The sequence below is a fragment of the Scyliorhinus torazame genome, chromosome 9, assembly GCF_047496885.1.
Source record: "Scyliorhinus torazame isolate Kashiwa2021f chromosome 9, sScyTor2.1, whole genome shotgun sequence".
Taxonomy (NCBI): Eukaryota; Metazoa; Chordata; class Chondrichthyes; order Carcharhiniformes; family Scyliorhinidae; genus Scyliorhinus; species Scyliorhinus torazame.
The window spans coordinates 24,917,173-24,933,084 of record NC_092715.1 but is presented as its reverse complement, the minus strand read 5'-3'; the positions used below and the strand labels follow the sequence as shown (position 1 = coordinate 24,933,084).

Genomic DNA, 15,912 nt, shown 5'->3' with positions numbered 1-15,912 from the left:
AGCGGGACAAAGACCCACTACAGTGTGGGTCGTATATGCCAATCTCTCTCCTCAACGTGGACGCGAAGCTGTTAGCGAAGGTGTTGGCTACCAGAATTGAGGACTGTGTCCCGGGGGTGATTCACGAGGACCCGACGGGTTTTGTTAAGGGAAGGCAGCTGAATACCAATGTGCGGAGGCTTCTTAACGTAATCATGATGCCTACAGTGGAGGGGGAGGCAGAGATAGTGGCGGCGATGGATGCGGAGAAGGCCTTCGATAGGGTGGAGTGGGGGTACCTCTGGGAAGTGTTGAGGAGGTTTGGGTTCGGGGAGGGGTTCATTAGTTGGGTTAGGCTACTTTACGAAGCCCCGGTGGCGAATGTGGCCACGAATCGGAGGAGGTCGGAATACTTTCGGCTGTACCGGGGGACGAGGCAGGGGTGCCCCCTATCCCCCTTGCTATTTGCATTGGCAATTGAGCCTTTGGCTATGGCTCTAAGGGAGTCCAGGAACTGGAGGGGGCTGGTCCGGGGCGGGGGGAGGAACACCGGGTGTCATTGATAGATTTTATCATAGTATTTACAGTGCAGAAGGAGGCCATTCGGCCCATCGAGTCTGCACCGGCTCTTGGAAAGAGCACCCTACCCAAGGTCAACACCGCCACCCTATCCGCATAACCCAGTAACCTCACCCAACACTAAGGGCAATTTTGGACACTAAGGGCAATTTGTCATGGCCAATCCACCGAACCTGCACATCTTTGGACTGTGGGAGGAAACCGGAGCACCCGGAGGAAACCCACGCACACACGGGGAGGATGTGCAGACTCCGCACAGACAGCGACCCAAGCCGGAATCGAACCTGGGACCCTGGAGCTGTGAAGCAATTGTGCTAACCACTATGCTACCGTGCTGCCCTAAACCACTATGCCCGTGCTGTCATTGTATGCTGATGACCTGTTACTGTATGTGGCGGACCCAGTCGGGGGGATGCCAGAGGTGATGCGGATCCTCAGGGAGTTTGGGGACTTTTCCGGGTATAAGCTCAACGTGGGAGAGTGAGCTCTTTGAGGTACACCCAGGGGACCAGGGAAGGGGGATAGATGAGCTTCCACTGAAGAGGGCGGAAAGGAGTTTTCGGTACCTGGGGATCCAGGTGGCCAGGAGCTGGGGGGCCCTACACAAGCTCAACTTGACGAGGCTGGTGGAGCAGATGGAGGAGAAGTTTAAAAGGTGGGATATGCTGCCACTCTCCCTGGCGGGTAGGGTACAGTCGGTGAAGATGACGGTGCTCCCGAGGTTCCTTTTTATATTCCAGTGCCTCCCCATCCTGATCCCTAAGGCCTTTTTTAAGCGGGTCAGTAGGAGCATCATGGGATTCGTGTGGGCGAAAAAGACCCCGAGGGTGAGAAGGGTGTTTCTGGAGCGGAGTAGGGACAGAGGAGGGTTAGCGTTACCTAATCTGTGTGGGTATTACTGGGCTGCCAATGTGGCGATGATACGCAAGTGGGTAATGGAGGGGGAGGGGGCGGCATGGAAGAGGCTGGAGGTGGCGTTCTGTGTGGGCACGAGTCTGGGAGCGCTGGTGACAGCACTGTTGCCGCTCCCGCCGACAAGGTACACCACGAGTTCGGTGGTGGCGGCGACTTTGAAAATTTGGGGGCAGTGGAGACGCCACAGGGGTGAGGTAGAGGCTTCGGTTTGGTCCCCGATCCGGGAGAACCATCGGTTCATCCCAGGGAGAATGGATGGAGGGTTCCTGAGCTGGCACAGGGCAGGAATTAGAAGGATGGGGGACCTGTTTTTAGATGGGGCATTTGTGAGCCTTGGGGCGCTGAAGGAAAGATTTGGGCTTCCCCCCGGAAATGCCTTCAGGTACATGCGGGTAAGGGCGTTTGTAAGACGGCAGGTGAGGGAGTTCCCGCTGCTTCCAGCACTCAGGATCCAGGATAGGGTGCTCTCGGGGGGGGGGGGGTGTTGGAGAGAGCAAGGTCTCGGCGATCTACCAGGAGATGCAGGAGGAGGAGGAGACCTCGGTGGAGGAGCTAAAGGGTAAATGGGAGGAGGAGCTTGGGGAGGAGATAGACGAGGGTGCGTGGGCGGACGCCCTGGGTAGGATTAATTCTTCCTCCTCTTGCGCCAGGCTTAGCCTGATACAATTTAAGGTTCTTCACAGAGCGCATATGACAGGAGCGAGGCTGAGCACGTTCTTTGGGGTGGAAGACAGGTGTGGGAGGTGCTCGGGGAGCCCAGCAAATCACACCCACATATTCTGGGCGTGCCCGGCGCTGGATGGGTTCTGGAGGGGTATTGCGAGGACGCTGTCTAAGGTGGTGAACACCCGGGTTAAGCCGAGCTGGGGGTTAGCACTATTTGGGGTATGGGACGAGCCGGGAGTGCAGGAGGCGAAAGTGGCCGGTATTCTGGCCTTTGCGTCCCTGGTAGCCCGGCGGAGGATTCTGCTACAGTGGAAGGATGCGAGGCCCACGAGCGTGGAATCCCGGGTCAGCGACATGGCAGGATTCATTAAATTGGAGACGGTGAAAGTTGCCTTGAGAGGGTCAGTGCAAGGGTTCTTCAGGCGGTGGCAACCGTTCTTAGACTTTCTAGCGGGGCGTTAGGAGGTGGTCAGCAGCAGCAGCAACCCAGAGGGGGGGGTGGGAGGGGGGCGGTGTACTGTATGTTTTCTACTGTGTTTATTATTGCTTAATGGGGGGTTTGTATATTGGGCGAATTTGTGATGTAGTTGTAAGATGTTTATTTCTGTGTTTGTTTTTCTTTTTTCTGTAAGGGGGGGGTTGTTGAAAATATGTAAAAATTTGAATAAAAATATTTCTTTAAAAAAAAAAAGATTAGCTGGCGCCTTGATTGGAAATTGATTTAAATTTTGTGGGCGTCACCTCGGAGAGCCTGTGCCATCGATACTACTGCCATAGTTCTGTCCATAACTTGCTTTAACTTCACGGTTTCCGCACACTTGGTCCCTACTCCCTATAATACAAGAGCAGGGATGTACTTCTGAGGCTGCATAAGGCTCTGGTCAGACCCCATTTGGGGTCGCACAGTGGGTAGCACTGGTCCTTCACAGCTCCAGGGTCCCAGATTCAATTCCTGGCTTGGGTCACTGTCTGCGCAGAGTCTGCACGTTCATGGAATACAACGTTGACAAATGTGAGGTTATCCATTTTGGTAGGAATAACAGCAAAAGGGATTATTATTTAAATGATATAATATTAAAACGTGCTGCTGTGCAGAGAGACCTGGGTGTGCTAGTGCATGAGTCGCAAAAAGTTGGTTTACAGATGCAACAGGTGATTAATAAGGCAAATGGAGTTTTGTCCTTCATTGCTAGAGGGATGGAGTTTAAGACTAGGGAGGTTATGCTGCAATTGTATAAGGTGTTAGTGAGGCCACACCTGGAGAATTGTGTTCAGTTTTGGTCTCCTTACCTGAGAAACGACATACTGCCGCTGGAGTGTGCAGAGGAGATTCACTAGGTTAATCCCAGAGCTGAAGGGGTTGGATTACAAGGAGAGGTTGAGTAGACTGGGACTGTACTCGTTGGAATTTTGAAAGATGCGGGGGGATCTTATAGAAACATGTAAAATTATGAAGGGAATAGATAGGATAGATGCGGGCAGGTTGTTTCCACTGGTGGGTGAAAGCAGAACTAGGGGGCATAACCTCAAAATAAGGGGAAGTAGATTTAGGACTGAGCTTAGGAGGAACTTCTTCACCCAAAGGATTGTGAATCTATGGAATTCCTTGCCCAGTGAAACAGTTGAGGCTCCTTCATTAAATGTTTTTAAGATAAAGATAGATAGTTTTTGGAAGAATAAAGGGATTAAGGGTTACGGTGTTTGGGCCGGAAAGTGGAGCTGAGTCAACAAAAGGTCAGCCATGATCTCATTGAATGGCGGAGCAGGCTCGAGGGGCCAGATGGCCTACTCCTGCTCCTAGTTCTTATGTTCTTATGTTCTCCCCGTGTCTGTGTGGGCTTCCTCCGGGTGCTCCGGTTTCCTCCCACAGTCTTAAGATGTGCAGGCTAGGTGGATTGGCCATGATAAATTGCCCTTAAAGTGTCCAAAAAAGGTTAGGTGGGGTTACGGGAACAGGGTGAAGGTGTGGGCTTAAGTAGAGTTCTCTATCCAAGGGCCGGTGCAGACCTGATGTGCCGAATGGCCTCCTTCTGCACTGTAAATTCTATTGTGAGCAGTTTTGGGCCCCATATCTAAGGAAGGATGTGCTGGTCTTGGAAAGGGTCCAGAGGAGGTTCACAAGAATGACCCCTGGAATGAAGAGCTTGTCGTATGAGAAGTTGAGGACTCTGGGTCAATACTCGTTGGAGTTTAGAAGGATGAGGGGGGATCTTATTGAAACTTACAGGATACTGCGAGGCCTGGATAGAGTCGACATGGAGAGGATGTTTCCCCTTGTAGGAAAAACTAGAAGCAGAGGACACAGCCTCAGACTAAAGGGACGATCCTTTAAAACAGAGATGAGGAGGAATTTCTTCAGCCAGCGGGTGGTGAATCTGTGGAACTCTTTGCCGCAGAAGGCTGTGGAGGCCAAATCACTGAGTGTCCTCAAGACAGAGATAGATAGGTTCTTGATTAATAAGGGATCAGGGGTTATGGGGAGACGGCAGGAGAATGGGGATGAGGAACACATCTGCCGTAATTGAATGGCGGAGCAGACTCGACGGGCCGAATGGCCTAATTCTGCTCCAATGTCCTCTGGTCTTCGGGAGACAGCACTTTGGAGATGGAGACCTGGGGAGGGGGATACCAAGCATCTGTCCAAACAACAGAAAATTGAACTGGGCTATTCAACCCCTCAAGCTTGCTCCACCATTATCACCTCATCATTACCTCAAATCCATTTACCCACCTTTTCTCCATTTCACCCCAATTCCCTAAGCCCATAAAAATCTATCCACGCCACAGCGGCCCAAAAGCTGCCGCCGACCCAGGATTCAAAGGACTTTAGCAGGGAGAGATTTCCAGAATTGCACACCTCTTTTAGTCAAGGAATGCTTTATGATTTCACCCCTGAATGACCTGCCTGGAATTTTAGAATTAAGTCCCCTCTTTCTCGATGCTCCCACCAGAGGAAATAATTTATAAGAGCAAACAGCTACACTAACAGCCAATTTTGTAACGTGGCTCCTTTATCCTTGCTCGAGGTGACATACATTCATACTCAGGGACCCGTTCTCTGCAAACAAAAGGAATATGGTCAAGCCTTGCACCTTTTTTTGAATTACCCGGGAGATGAAGAAATTCCTCCTCATCTCTGTTTTAAAGGATCGTCCCTTTAGTCTGAGGCTGTGCCCTCTGGTTCTAGTTTTTCCTACAAGGGGAAACATCCTCTCCACGTCGACTCTATCCAGGCCTCGCAGTATCCTGTAAGTTTCAATAAGATCCCCCCTCATCCTTCTAAACTCCCCGTCGATTTCTCCATGGCAACACCTCGGCCAGAGTCAACTTGCCAACCAACCAGCACCCTCTTCTGCTGTAGTCTAGATTGTTGTGATCGTTTGAAATTTGGTATTCTTGTGTTTGGCCTGACGAGCGCAAGATGTAAAAGCTTCAGCCACAGGCCTTCCTTTTCAGCAAGATTCAAGTTCTGGATGAGCAAGTGACTTTTTGAAATGGTTTCTCTGTATCTACCTCGAAAAATCCCTTATATATTTTTATTTCCTATAAGCAAAGGAATATGAAGGACTCTCCTCCGTTACTATTGAGCCCATTTTCAGCACAGAAACAGGCCATTCGGCCCCATTGCTTCGTGCTGAGGTTCACACTCCACAAGCACACCCCCAATCATCAGCTAAGTCATACCGATAGTTGTGGGACTGGGGGAGGAACGGAGGGGAGTTCATTATTCCAGGGATACGAGTGCACATTAATTTCATCTTCTCTTGTCAAACTCCATCTATCGAAGCTAATCATCTTAAATGGGTTTGTTCAAAAGTTAAAGTTCACGGTATATTTAGAGAGACAGACGGATCGCACTAATATTGCTGCAGAGAATTCTTCAGTCGAAGGCAGCGTGTAGAAAATAACTCCGGGCGTAGAGAGTTGACGGACCAAAAGGCCTGACCCGGTCCTCAATCTGTGAAGGGCCTTGTGATCCCACCCCAAGGTTCCCGACGCGCGTACTAACCCACATTTCCTGATCTCGCTGTGCCTCAATCTAACACCCCTTCCCAAAATCCAGCTGTCCTTTCCCCGTTTCTGAGACGCAAAAGGATTTAGTTTAAACGGGCTGACGCCTGCCTAAATATAGCACCCAGGGGAATGTAGTGAGGAGGGATTAAACATTTGAATCTCAACCTGCCGAGAGGGTATTACGGGATACAGAACCAAGACAGGCAAATGCATATCCGCCATGATCTGATTGGATGGCGGAACAGGCTGGAGGGGCTGAATGACCCATCCTCAGCAGCAGGACAAGATGAAAGGTTTATTCCCATGTAGGAAGGGCTAGAAGGGCTGAACGGCCTGGTCCTGTTTCTAATGTCCTCGAGTTAACAACCCACCAATGCGCTGCATCAAAGATGTCCTGTGGACTCTGACACTTACCTTTCAACAGTCGGTGGATAGTGAGTGCTTTCCAGTTATTCCACCATGAGGGGCATTATTATTGCTCAATGTCCACACACACAAACAAACAAATCCGACACGCTACAACCAGCCAGGAGAGGCCAAACCCAGAGGGAAAGGCACATGGGACTGACGGGCGGTAAATAAATAAAGATCCAACCAGGGACCTCATGATTCGGTTTTGTTTCATTTAAACTATGGGAGGCTCGTTAAACACAACAAATAATCTTTTGTTTCTATAATCAGCTTAATTCCCCCCACACCCAATATAATTGCAAAAGCAACAAAGCCAAAGGACTAAAATCTGGTGGACCTCCCTCTCTTCATCCCCCCCTGCCCTCTCCAACCTCCTCCCCTCTCCAATCCGCCTCCTCTGCTCCCTTCCCCTCCCCTTCCCTCCCGCTCTTCATCCCCCCCTGCCCTCTCCAACCTCCTCCCCTCTCCAATCCGCCTCCTCTGCAACCTTCCCGTCCCCTTCCCTCCCTCCCTTCATCCCCCCTGCCCTCGCCTACCTCCTCCCCTCTCCAACCCGCCTACTCTGCTCCCTACGCCTTCCCTCCCTCCAATTCCCTTCCCTTATTCCTTCTGTCCCTCCCCCCTCCATTCCTCTCCCTCCACTCAGTCCCTATCCCCTCCCCTCCTGCGAGTTAGGGATTAGGCCAGCCGGTTTGCTCCGTGCTGTTACGATAGACTTCCTCTATTAACCTGGCAGGACGGGCCGCAGGCCAAAGGGTCCTTTCGTTGGCGAGATCCCTCGCACGATGCAGTCAAAGAGGAAACTGATCCGTTCGCCCTCAGCACAGGACAGACAGAAAACACCAGCCCCTGGCAGAGAAACAGAGAAAGCAGCTTGTTTAGTCTCTCACACAGATTGGAGGACATGTCAACAGCATGTAAAGGGTGGGAGGGTGATTCTCGGAGGTTCACATCGAACTTGGAAAGAAATATGTTCGGGGAGGCAGTGGGGTAGTGGTATTGTTGCTGGACTGGAGATCCAGGACCCCAGGGTAATAACGCTCTGGATACCTGCGTTCGAATCCCACCATGGCAACATTTGAATTTAATAAAAATCTGGAATTAAAAGTCCAACGATGACCATAAAACCATTATTGATTGTGATAAAAACCCAACAGGTTCACTCACGTCCTTTCGTGAAGGAAATCTGCCGTCCTTACCCTGGTCTGGCCTACATGTGACTCCAGATCCACACAAATAAAAGAAATTGTAACGATTGGCTAGCTGGCAAGGGTCTAGGGGAGGGAGCAGTGGGATGGGAATATATACTCGCTCGCTCACTCACTGCCACCAGCTGGCTCCGGTATGGAAAGCACTGAGCTTTCCCCCTTGACCAATGGCTTCTGATCGCGTTCTCAGCCGGCTGGGCCTAGCTCATGGAGGACGGGTGTTTGTGCGTTTGAAGGGATGTCTGCCTATCCATCTCCAGTTGGCGCCGGATCCCGCTCACTAATCGCCCCCTGGGTTTGAACCTCCTGCACCAATCAGCACCCGTACCTCTGATTGGGTGAAGTCCCCTCACGCTGGCCAGCAGCTGAAGACTTCAGTTAGGGGCCCCTCTTGATTGGTCGATTTCCTGGCATGGGCTTGGCCCTTTGAACGATTGACAATTTTAAAGGAACTTACACTTCAAACACAAAAAGCTATATTCGACAAGGATATGCTGGCCTTTGTTGGATATCCATGATGTGGAGATGCCGGCGTTGGACTGGGGCGGGCACAGTCAGAAGTCTTACATCACCAGGTTAAAGTCCAACAGGTTTATTTCAAATCACTAGCTTTCGGAGCACTGCTCCTTCCTCAGGTGAACCTGTTTGTTGGATATGGCATTGAACGTGAGGGGCTGGTTGGGGGCCTCAGCAGAGTGGGGAATCTAGGCCTTTGTGCAAACTGGAGACGGGGTCGCTGAGTGAGAGAAACGCAGAGCGACCCAGCCAAACCGGGCCACCCGATACATTCCCGAAGTGAGGACACTTTGAAAGCACTTCACATCGGCACAGCCTGAGGTGGTGAAAAGGTATGGCGTAAATGCAAGTCTTTCTTTCTCCCAGAGGGCATGTCTTTGTGGTTCTTGACGCTTAGCGCATCACATGGTTAGCACTGTTGCTTCACAGCACCAGGGTCCCAGGTTCGGTTCCCGGCTTGGGTCACTGTCTGTGCGGAGTCTGCACGCTCTCCCTGTGTCTGCGTGGGTTTCCTCCGGGTGCTCCCGTTTCCTCCCACAGTCTCGAAAGACGTGCTGTTAGGTGATTTGGACATTCTGAATTCTCCCTCCATGTACCCGAACAGGCGCCGGAGTGTGGCGACTGGGGGCTTTTCACAGTAACTTCATTGCAGTGTTAATGTAAACCTACTTGTGACACTAATGAAGATCATTATTATTATTATTAGGAGAGTTTTCTGTCAGGTCTACAGTCTGCATCCACCCCCCCCTCGCCACAGAGTAAAGGAAAGGACAGGTGGGGGAGGGAGGGAGGGAGGGTACCGACCTGTACACAAGCAGGGAACGGCTCACAGCCAGGCATCCCAGCTCCTCTGGCACGTTTTCCTAGAAAACAGATTTCAAGCTGAAAGCTGCAAGCGGCCAGCATGCCACGTGCTCGGGTTACAAGATCAGCCTCGCCCCCCCCCAGTGAGCGACCACAACCCTGGTCACTCAGAAAGCCTCCGGAATGGGAGGAATGCTTCTCTGGAACGCCAAGCAGCTGTTTATCGGCTGGTAGTCAAAGCCCGTGGAGACAGCGGGGGGTGGGGGGGGGGGGGGAATGCAATGTCAGACGGTCATAAATATAGTCTTATCATTAATAACCGTTCTCCTAAAGGAAAACAGTGTGTGGGTTTGGGGATTCATTCGGTTTTCCCACAGTTAGACCAAATTTTCCATTCCGGAGAATAAGTGTGGTGCCCGATCTTCTGCTTCTCAGCTCAGCTCATTGGTACTTGTGGCAGAGCATTGAACCCTGACACTGCAGAAGGAGGCCATCGCATTGAGTCTGCACCGACCCTATGACAGAGCACTCAATCCCGGCCCACTGCCCTGCCCTATCCCCGTAACCCACCCAACCTGCACATCTTTGGACACTAAGGGACAATTTAGCATCACCAATCCACCTAACCTGCACACCTTTCGACTGTGGGAGTAAACCGGGGCACCCAGAGGAAACCCACGCAGACACGGGGAGAACGTGCCGACTCGGCACAGGCAGAGCCCCGAGGCTGGCATTGAACCCGGGTCCCTGGCGCTGTGAGACAGCAGTGCTAACCACTGTGCCACTGATCCATGGCTTGTCCGCCCTGCCATCACCTCATGGGGTCGAAGGTCCCGGCACCATATTTACGTGGCACTCGCACAGTAACTCACTCAATGTAAGCCAGGTGTCATATAAACCTTTGCTTCACCCCAAACGCACAAAACTCTCAGCTCCACGGTTCAGCGAGGCCTTCCTGGAGATTCCCCAACAGGCTGTCCAGGAAAGGTTGGAGGTCCTTTTACCAAGGGATGGGAGCAGGAGGTCCTCCCGCCTGACCACACCATCCTAGAAGGAAGTCACTCGGGACGTCTGCACTCATGGTCAACAGAAAAGTACTGTCCTGCAGTGCAGGAAAAGAACGAATGATCAGACCCCATCCGCCAGGGTAAGCGAACATTCTACTCACTCCAAACTCACAAACTCATTGGAGAATCAGGCCATCTAAGGTTTAGAGTCTGCGGGGATGACAAGCCAATGGGACATTAGCACCGATTCTCTGCCAGCCGTCTTAAGCTCACCATCTCATGTAAGATCCTGCACAAACGACATCTTAATCGCTTTCTGGGCAGGGCTCAGCAGACACAATAGCTTCTGACCTACGCTTTCATCCATAGCGCTCATAGTCAAATCCATCTGTCTTTATGCAGTGCAAGATCTCCCACAACTAACAGGGCAGAGCAAAGGCCAGAAGGGGTTTCCCTGAGCTTAGGACACTCTTCTCCCTTTTTTTAATACCTTTTTTCAAATTGTGTGTCGGGGGGAAACTGAAGTGACATCACAGAAAAGCTGTGACCCGAGTGGCTGGTTGGGATTCTAATCTAAATTTTTTAAAAAAAATTTGAGTATTTGGGAACTAATTAAACATAATAAATTAATTATAATTTAGAGGATATCTAAGCCAGAGATCGGAGAGTATTATAGTTAGCTATCGCATTTCTATTAGAAATCTAGTGCTAGGAAACAGATAGTTGACAGTAACTTTGCAATTTAAAAAAAAAAAGTATTTAAAAAAAAAAAAGACAAATTTTAATTTTAATTAATTGACGCAATGTCAGTTAGAGGGGTGCTGTGCTCTGACTGTGAGATGTGGCAGGTCCGGGAGGCATCCAACGTCCCGGATGGCTTCATCTGCAGAAAGTGTACCCAACTGCAGCTCCTCACAGATCACATGGTTCGGTTGGAGCAGCAATTGGATGCACTTAGGAGCATGCAGGTGGCGGAAAGCGTCATAGATCGCAGTTATGTAAATGTGGTCACACCCAAGGTGCAGGCAGAGAAATGGGTGACCACCAGAAAGGGCAGGCAGTCAGTGCAGGAATCCCCTGTGGTTGTCCCCCTCTCGAACAGATATACCCCTTTGGATACTGTCGGGGGGGATAGCCTATCAGGGGAAAACAGCAGCAGCCAGAGCAGTGGCACCACGGCTGGCTCTGATGTTCAGAAGGGAGGGTCAAAGCGCAGAAGAGTAATAGTAATAGGGGACTCTATAGTCAGGGGCACAGATAGGCGCTTCTGTGGACGTGAAAGAGACTCCAGGATGGTATGTTGCCTCCCTGGTGCCAGGGTCCAGGATGTCTCCGAACGGGTAGAGGGAATCCTGAAGGGGGAGGGCAAACAGGCAGAGGTCGTTGTACATATTGGTACTAACGACATAGGCAGGAAGGGGCATGAGGTCCTGCAGCAGGAGTTCAGGGAGCTAGGCAGAAAGTTAAAAGACAGGACCTCGAGGGTTGTAATCTCGGGATTACTCCCTGTGCCACGTGCCAGTGAGGCTAGAAATAGGAAGATAGAGCAGACAAACACGTGGCTAAACAGCTGGTGTAGGAGGGAGGGTTTCCGTTATCTGGACCACTGGGAGCTCTTCCGGGGCAGGTGTGACCTGTATAAGATGGACGGGTTGCATCTAAACCAGAGAGGCATAAATATCCTGGCCGAGGTTTGCTAGTGTCACACGGGAGGGTTTAAACTAGTATGGCAGGGGGGTGGGCACGGGAGCAATAGGTCAGAAGGTGAGAGCATTGAGGGAGAACTAGTGAATAGGGACAGTGTGGCTCTGAGGCAGAGCAGACGGGGAGAAGTTGCTGAACACAGCGGGTCTGGTGGCCTGAAGTGCATATGTTTTAATGCAAGGAGCATTACGGGTAAGGCAGATGAACTTAGAGCTTGGATTACTACTTGGAACTATGATGTTGTTGCCATTACAGAGACCTGGTTGAGGGAAGGGCAGGATTGGCAGCTAAACGTTCCAGGATTTAGATGTTTCAGGCGGGATAGAGGGGGATGTAAAAGGGGAGGCGGAGTTGCGCTACTTGTTCGGGAGAATATCACAGCTATACTGCGAGAGGACACCTCAGAGGGCAGTGAGGCTATATGGGTAGAGATCAGGAATAAGAAGGGTGCAGTCACAATGTTGGGGGTATACCACAGGCCTCCCAACAGCCAGCGGGAGATAGAGGAGCAGATAGGTAGACAGATTTTGGAAAAGAGTAAAAACAACAGGGTTGTGGTGATGGGAGACTTCAACCTCCCCAATATTGACTGGGACTCACTTAGTGCCAGGGGCTTAGACGGGGCGGAGTTTGTAAGGAGCATCCAGGAGGGCTTCTTAAAACAATATGTAAACAGTCCAACTAGGGAAGGGGCGGTACTGGACCTGGTATTGGGGAATGAGCCCGGCCAGGTGGTAGATGTTTCAGTAGGGGAGCATTTTGGTAACAGTGACCACAATTCAGTAAGTTTTAAAGTATTGGTGGACAAGGATAAGAGTGGTCCGAGGATGAATGTGCTAAATTGGGGGAAGGCTAATTATAACAATATTAGGCGAGAACTGAAGAACATAGATTGGGGGCGGATGTTTGAGGGCAAATCAACATCTGACATGTGGGAGGCTTTCAAGTGTCAGTTGAAAGGAATACAGGACAGGCATGTTCCTGTGAGGAAGAAAGATAAATACGGCAATTTTCGGGAACCTTGGATGACGAGTGATATTGTAGGCCTCGTCAAAAAGAAAAAGGAGGCATTTGTCAGGGCTAAAAGGCTGGGAACAGACGAAGCCTGTGTGGCATATAAGGAAAGTAGGAAGGAACTTAAGCAAGGAGTCAGGAGGGCTAGAAGGGGTCATGAAAAGTCATTGGCAAATAGGGTTAAGGAAAATCCCAAGGCTTTTTACACGTACATAAAAAGCAAGAGGGTAGCCAGGGAAAGGGTTGGCCCACTGAAGGATAGGCAAGGGAATCTATGTGCGGAGCCAGAGGAAATGGGCGAGGTACTAAATGAATACTTTGCATCAGTATTCACCAAAGAGAAGGAATTGGTAGATGTTGAGTCTGGAGAAGGGGGTGTAGATAGCCTGGGTCACATTGTGATCCAAAAAGACGAGGTGTTGGGTGTCTTAAAAAATATTAAGGTAGATAAGTCCCCAGGGCCTGATGGGATCTACCCCAGAATACTGAAGGAGGCTGGAGAGGAAATTGCTGAGGCCTTGACAGAAATCTTTGGATCCTCGCTGTCTTCAGGGGATGTCCCGGAGGACTGGAGAATAGCCAATGGTGTTCCTCTGTTTAAGAAGGGTAGCAAGGATAATCCCGGGAACTACAGGCCGGTGAGCCTTACTTCAGTGGTAGGGAAATTACTGGAGAGAATTCTTCGAGACAGGATCTACTCCCATTTGGAAGCAAATGGACGTATTAGTGAGAGGCAGCACGGTTTTGTGAAGGGGAGGTCGTGTCTCACTAACTTGATAGTGACCTCCTCGAAAAACTCTAAGATGATTGATGCAGGTAGGGCAGTAGATGTTGTCTATATGGACTTCAGTAAGGCCTTTGACAAGGTCCCTCATGGTAGACTAGTACAAAAGGTGAAGTCACACGGGATCAGGGGTGAACTGGCAAGGTGGATACAGAACTGGCTAGGCCATAGAAGGCAGAGGGTAGCAATGGAGGGATGCTTTTCTAATTGGAGGGCTGTGACCAGTGGTGTTCCACAGGGATCAGTGTTGGGACCTTTGCTGTTTGTAGTATATATAAATGATTTGGAGGAAAATGTAACTGGTCTGATTAGTAAGTTTGCAGACGACACAAAGGTTGGTGGAATTGCGGATAGCGATGAGGACTGTCTGAGGATACAGCAGGATTTAGATTGTCTGGAGACTTGGGCGGAGAGATGGCAGATGGAGTTTAATCCGGACAAATGTGAGGTAATGCATTTTGGAAGGGCTAATGCAGGTAGGGAATATACAGTGAATGGTAGAACCCTCAAGAGTATTGAAAGTCAAAGAGATCTAGGAGTACAGGTCCACAGGTCATTGAAAGGGGCAACACAGGTGGAGAAGGTAGTCAAGAAGGCATACGGCATGCTTGCCTTCATTGGCCGGGGCATTGAGTATAAGAATTGGCAAGTCATGTTACAGCTGTATAGAACCTTAGTTAGGCCACACTTGGAGTATAGTGTTCAATTCTGGTCGCCACACTACCAGAAGGATGTGGAGGCTTTAGAGAGGGTGCAGAAGAGATTTACCAGAATGTTGCCTGGTATGGAGGGCATAAGCTATGAGGAGCGATTGAATAAACTCGGTTTGTTCTCACTGGAACGAAGGAGGTTGAGGGGCGACCTGATAGAGGTATACAAAATTATGAGGGGCATAGACAGAGTGGATAGTCAGAGGCTTTTCCCCAGGGTAGAGGGGTCAATTACTAGGGGGCATAGGTTTAAGGTGAGAGGGGCAAGGTTTAGAGTAGATGTAAGAGGCAAGTTTTTTTACGCAGAGGGTAGTGGGTGCCTGGAACTCGTTACCGGAGGAGGTAGTGGAAGCAGGGACGATAGGGACATTTAAGGGGCATCTTGACAAATATATGAATAGGATGGGAATAGAAGGATACGGACCCAGGAAGTGTAAAAGATTGTAGTTTAGTCGGGCAGTATGGTCGGCACGGGCTTGGAGGGCCGAAGGGCCTGTTCCTGTGCTGTACATTTCTTTGTTCTTTGTTCCCATTTGGAGCGGGCGACAGAGCTTGCTAGTGAGGAGAGAGTTCGCTCCTGCGTGCAATGCGAGTTTCTCCCCCCCCCCCCCCCAAACAAACGTGTAAAGGTCCATCCAGTATACATCAACAACACGGGGACAGTGATTATGAGTGACCCATCACGTTGCAGCCTACCTAGTCAATCACGAATTATCTCTTTTTCTTCTCTATTCCAACTACCAGCAAGAAAAAGGCAGGGAGGACCACCTGCAAACACCTTGGCCATAGCCCCCAGAGCACCTCTGATGGAGAGGGAGGGAGAGGAATCCTGGGAGAACCCAGCACTGCGCCCACCTGCAGCCACCACCATCACAGGTACACCTACCTCAGTACGTCCTAGTTCTGGAGTAGGCTCGGGGTCACAATCTGGTGATCACTCTGCAGGCGTGTGTCCACAACATGCGGGGGCAGTGACAGCCAAGCTCTCTGACTCGTGGGAAGACTGCTGGAGGCCAGGCCCGTGTTGTGTCGGAGTCTGATGATGGGGCTCCGGAACCCACCCCGGGAGAAATGTTGCGGATGGAAGGACAGGCAGGGGAACATCAGACAGGGTTGTCAGAGGCCGTCACCAGACTGGAACGGAGAATGGAGGAGTCTGTCTATGTTCTGTCTGATGTAGCCCCAGCAAGCCAGCATGACCAAATGCTCCATGGCAGAGTGGCAGCCACCTTGGAGATCCAGATCCAGTAGCTTCTGCCGGATGGGCACACAGGCCTGCACGGCAGGAGGGGGGCAGGGCATATCAACCTCCCTCCAGATGCATCTTCTCAAGGGGTTAGGGAGGGGATGGAGGGAGAAGTGCCAACCAGACACTCTGGGATTATTCCCCCCCTCCCCTCCCACCCCGACACTCCAAGGGTACCCTAGTGCTCCAAACCCCCTCTACCTGTGATCCCATCAACACCAGCAGGTCAGGCCAATGAGGGTGCACCTCCCCCCAGAGCAGGAGACCCTCAGCAGGCCGAACAGGCCAACCAGGCCTTGGACCTTCAATGGAAGCCCATCCAAGCCATCTCAGACAACCGAGCATTACGGTTAGC

At 50.9% G+C, this 15,912-nt stretch overlaps 1 protein-coding gene across 3 annotated transcripts in view; it reads right to left on the bottom strand.

The window, feature by feature from the left end:
* The window catches only part of dok7b (docking protein 7b), a 149,850-nt gene that overhangs the window by 110,767 nt on the left and 23,171 nt on the right, over positions 1 to 15,912 (bottom strand). For all 3 annotated transcript variants that reach the window (XM_072515720.1, XM_072515721.1, XM_072515722.1), the window contains exon 5: positions 7,294 to 7,413. In XM_072515720.1, coding sequence (XP_072371821.1) covers positions 7,294 to 7,413 — 120 coding nt within the window. The remainder of the gene's footprint in view (positions 1 to 7,293; positions 7,414 to 15,912) is intronic.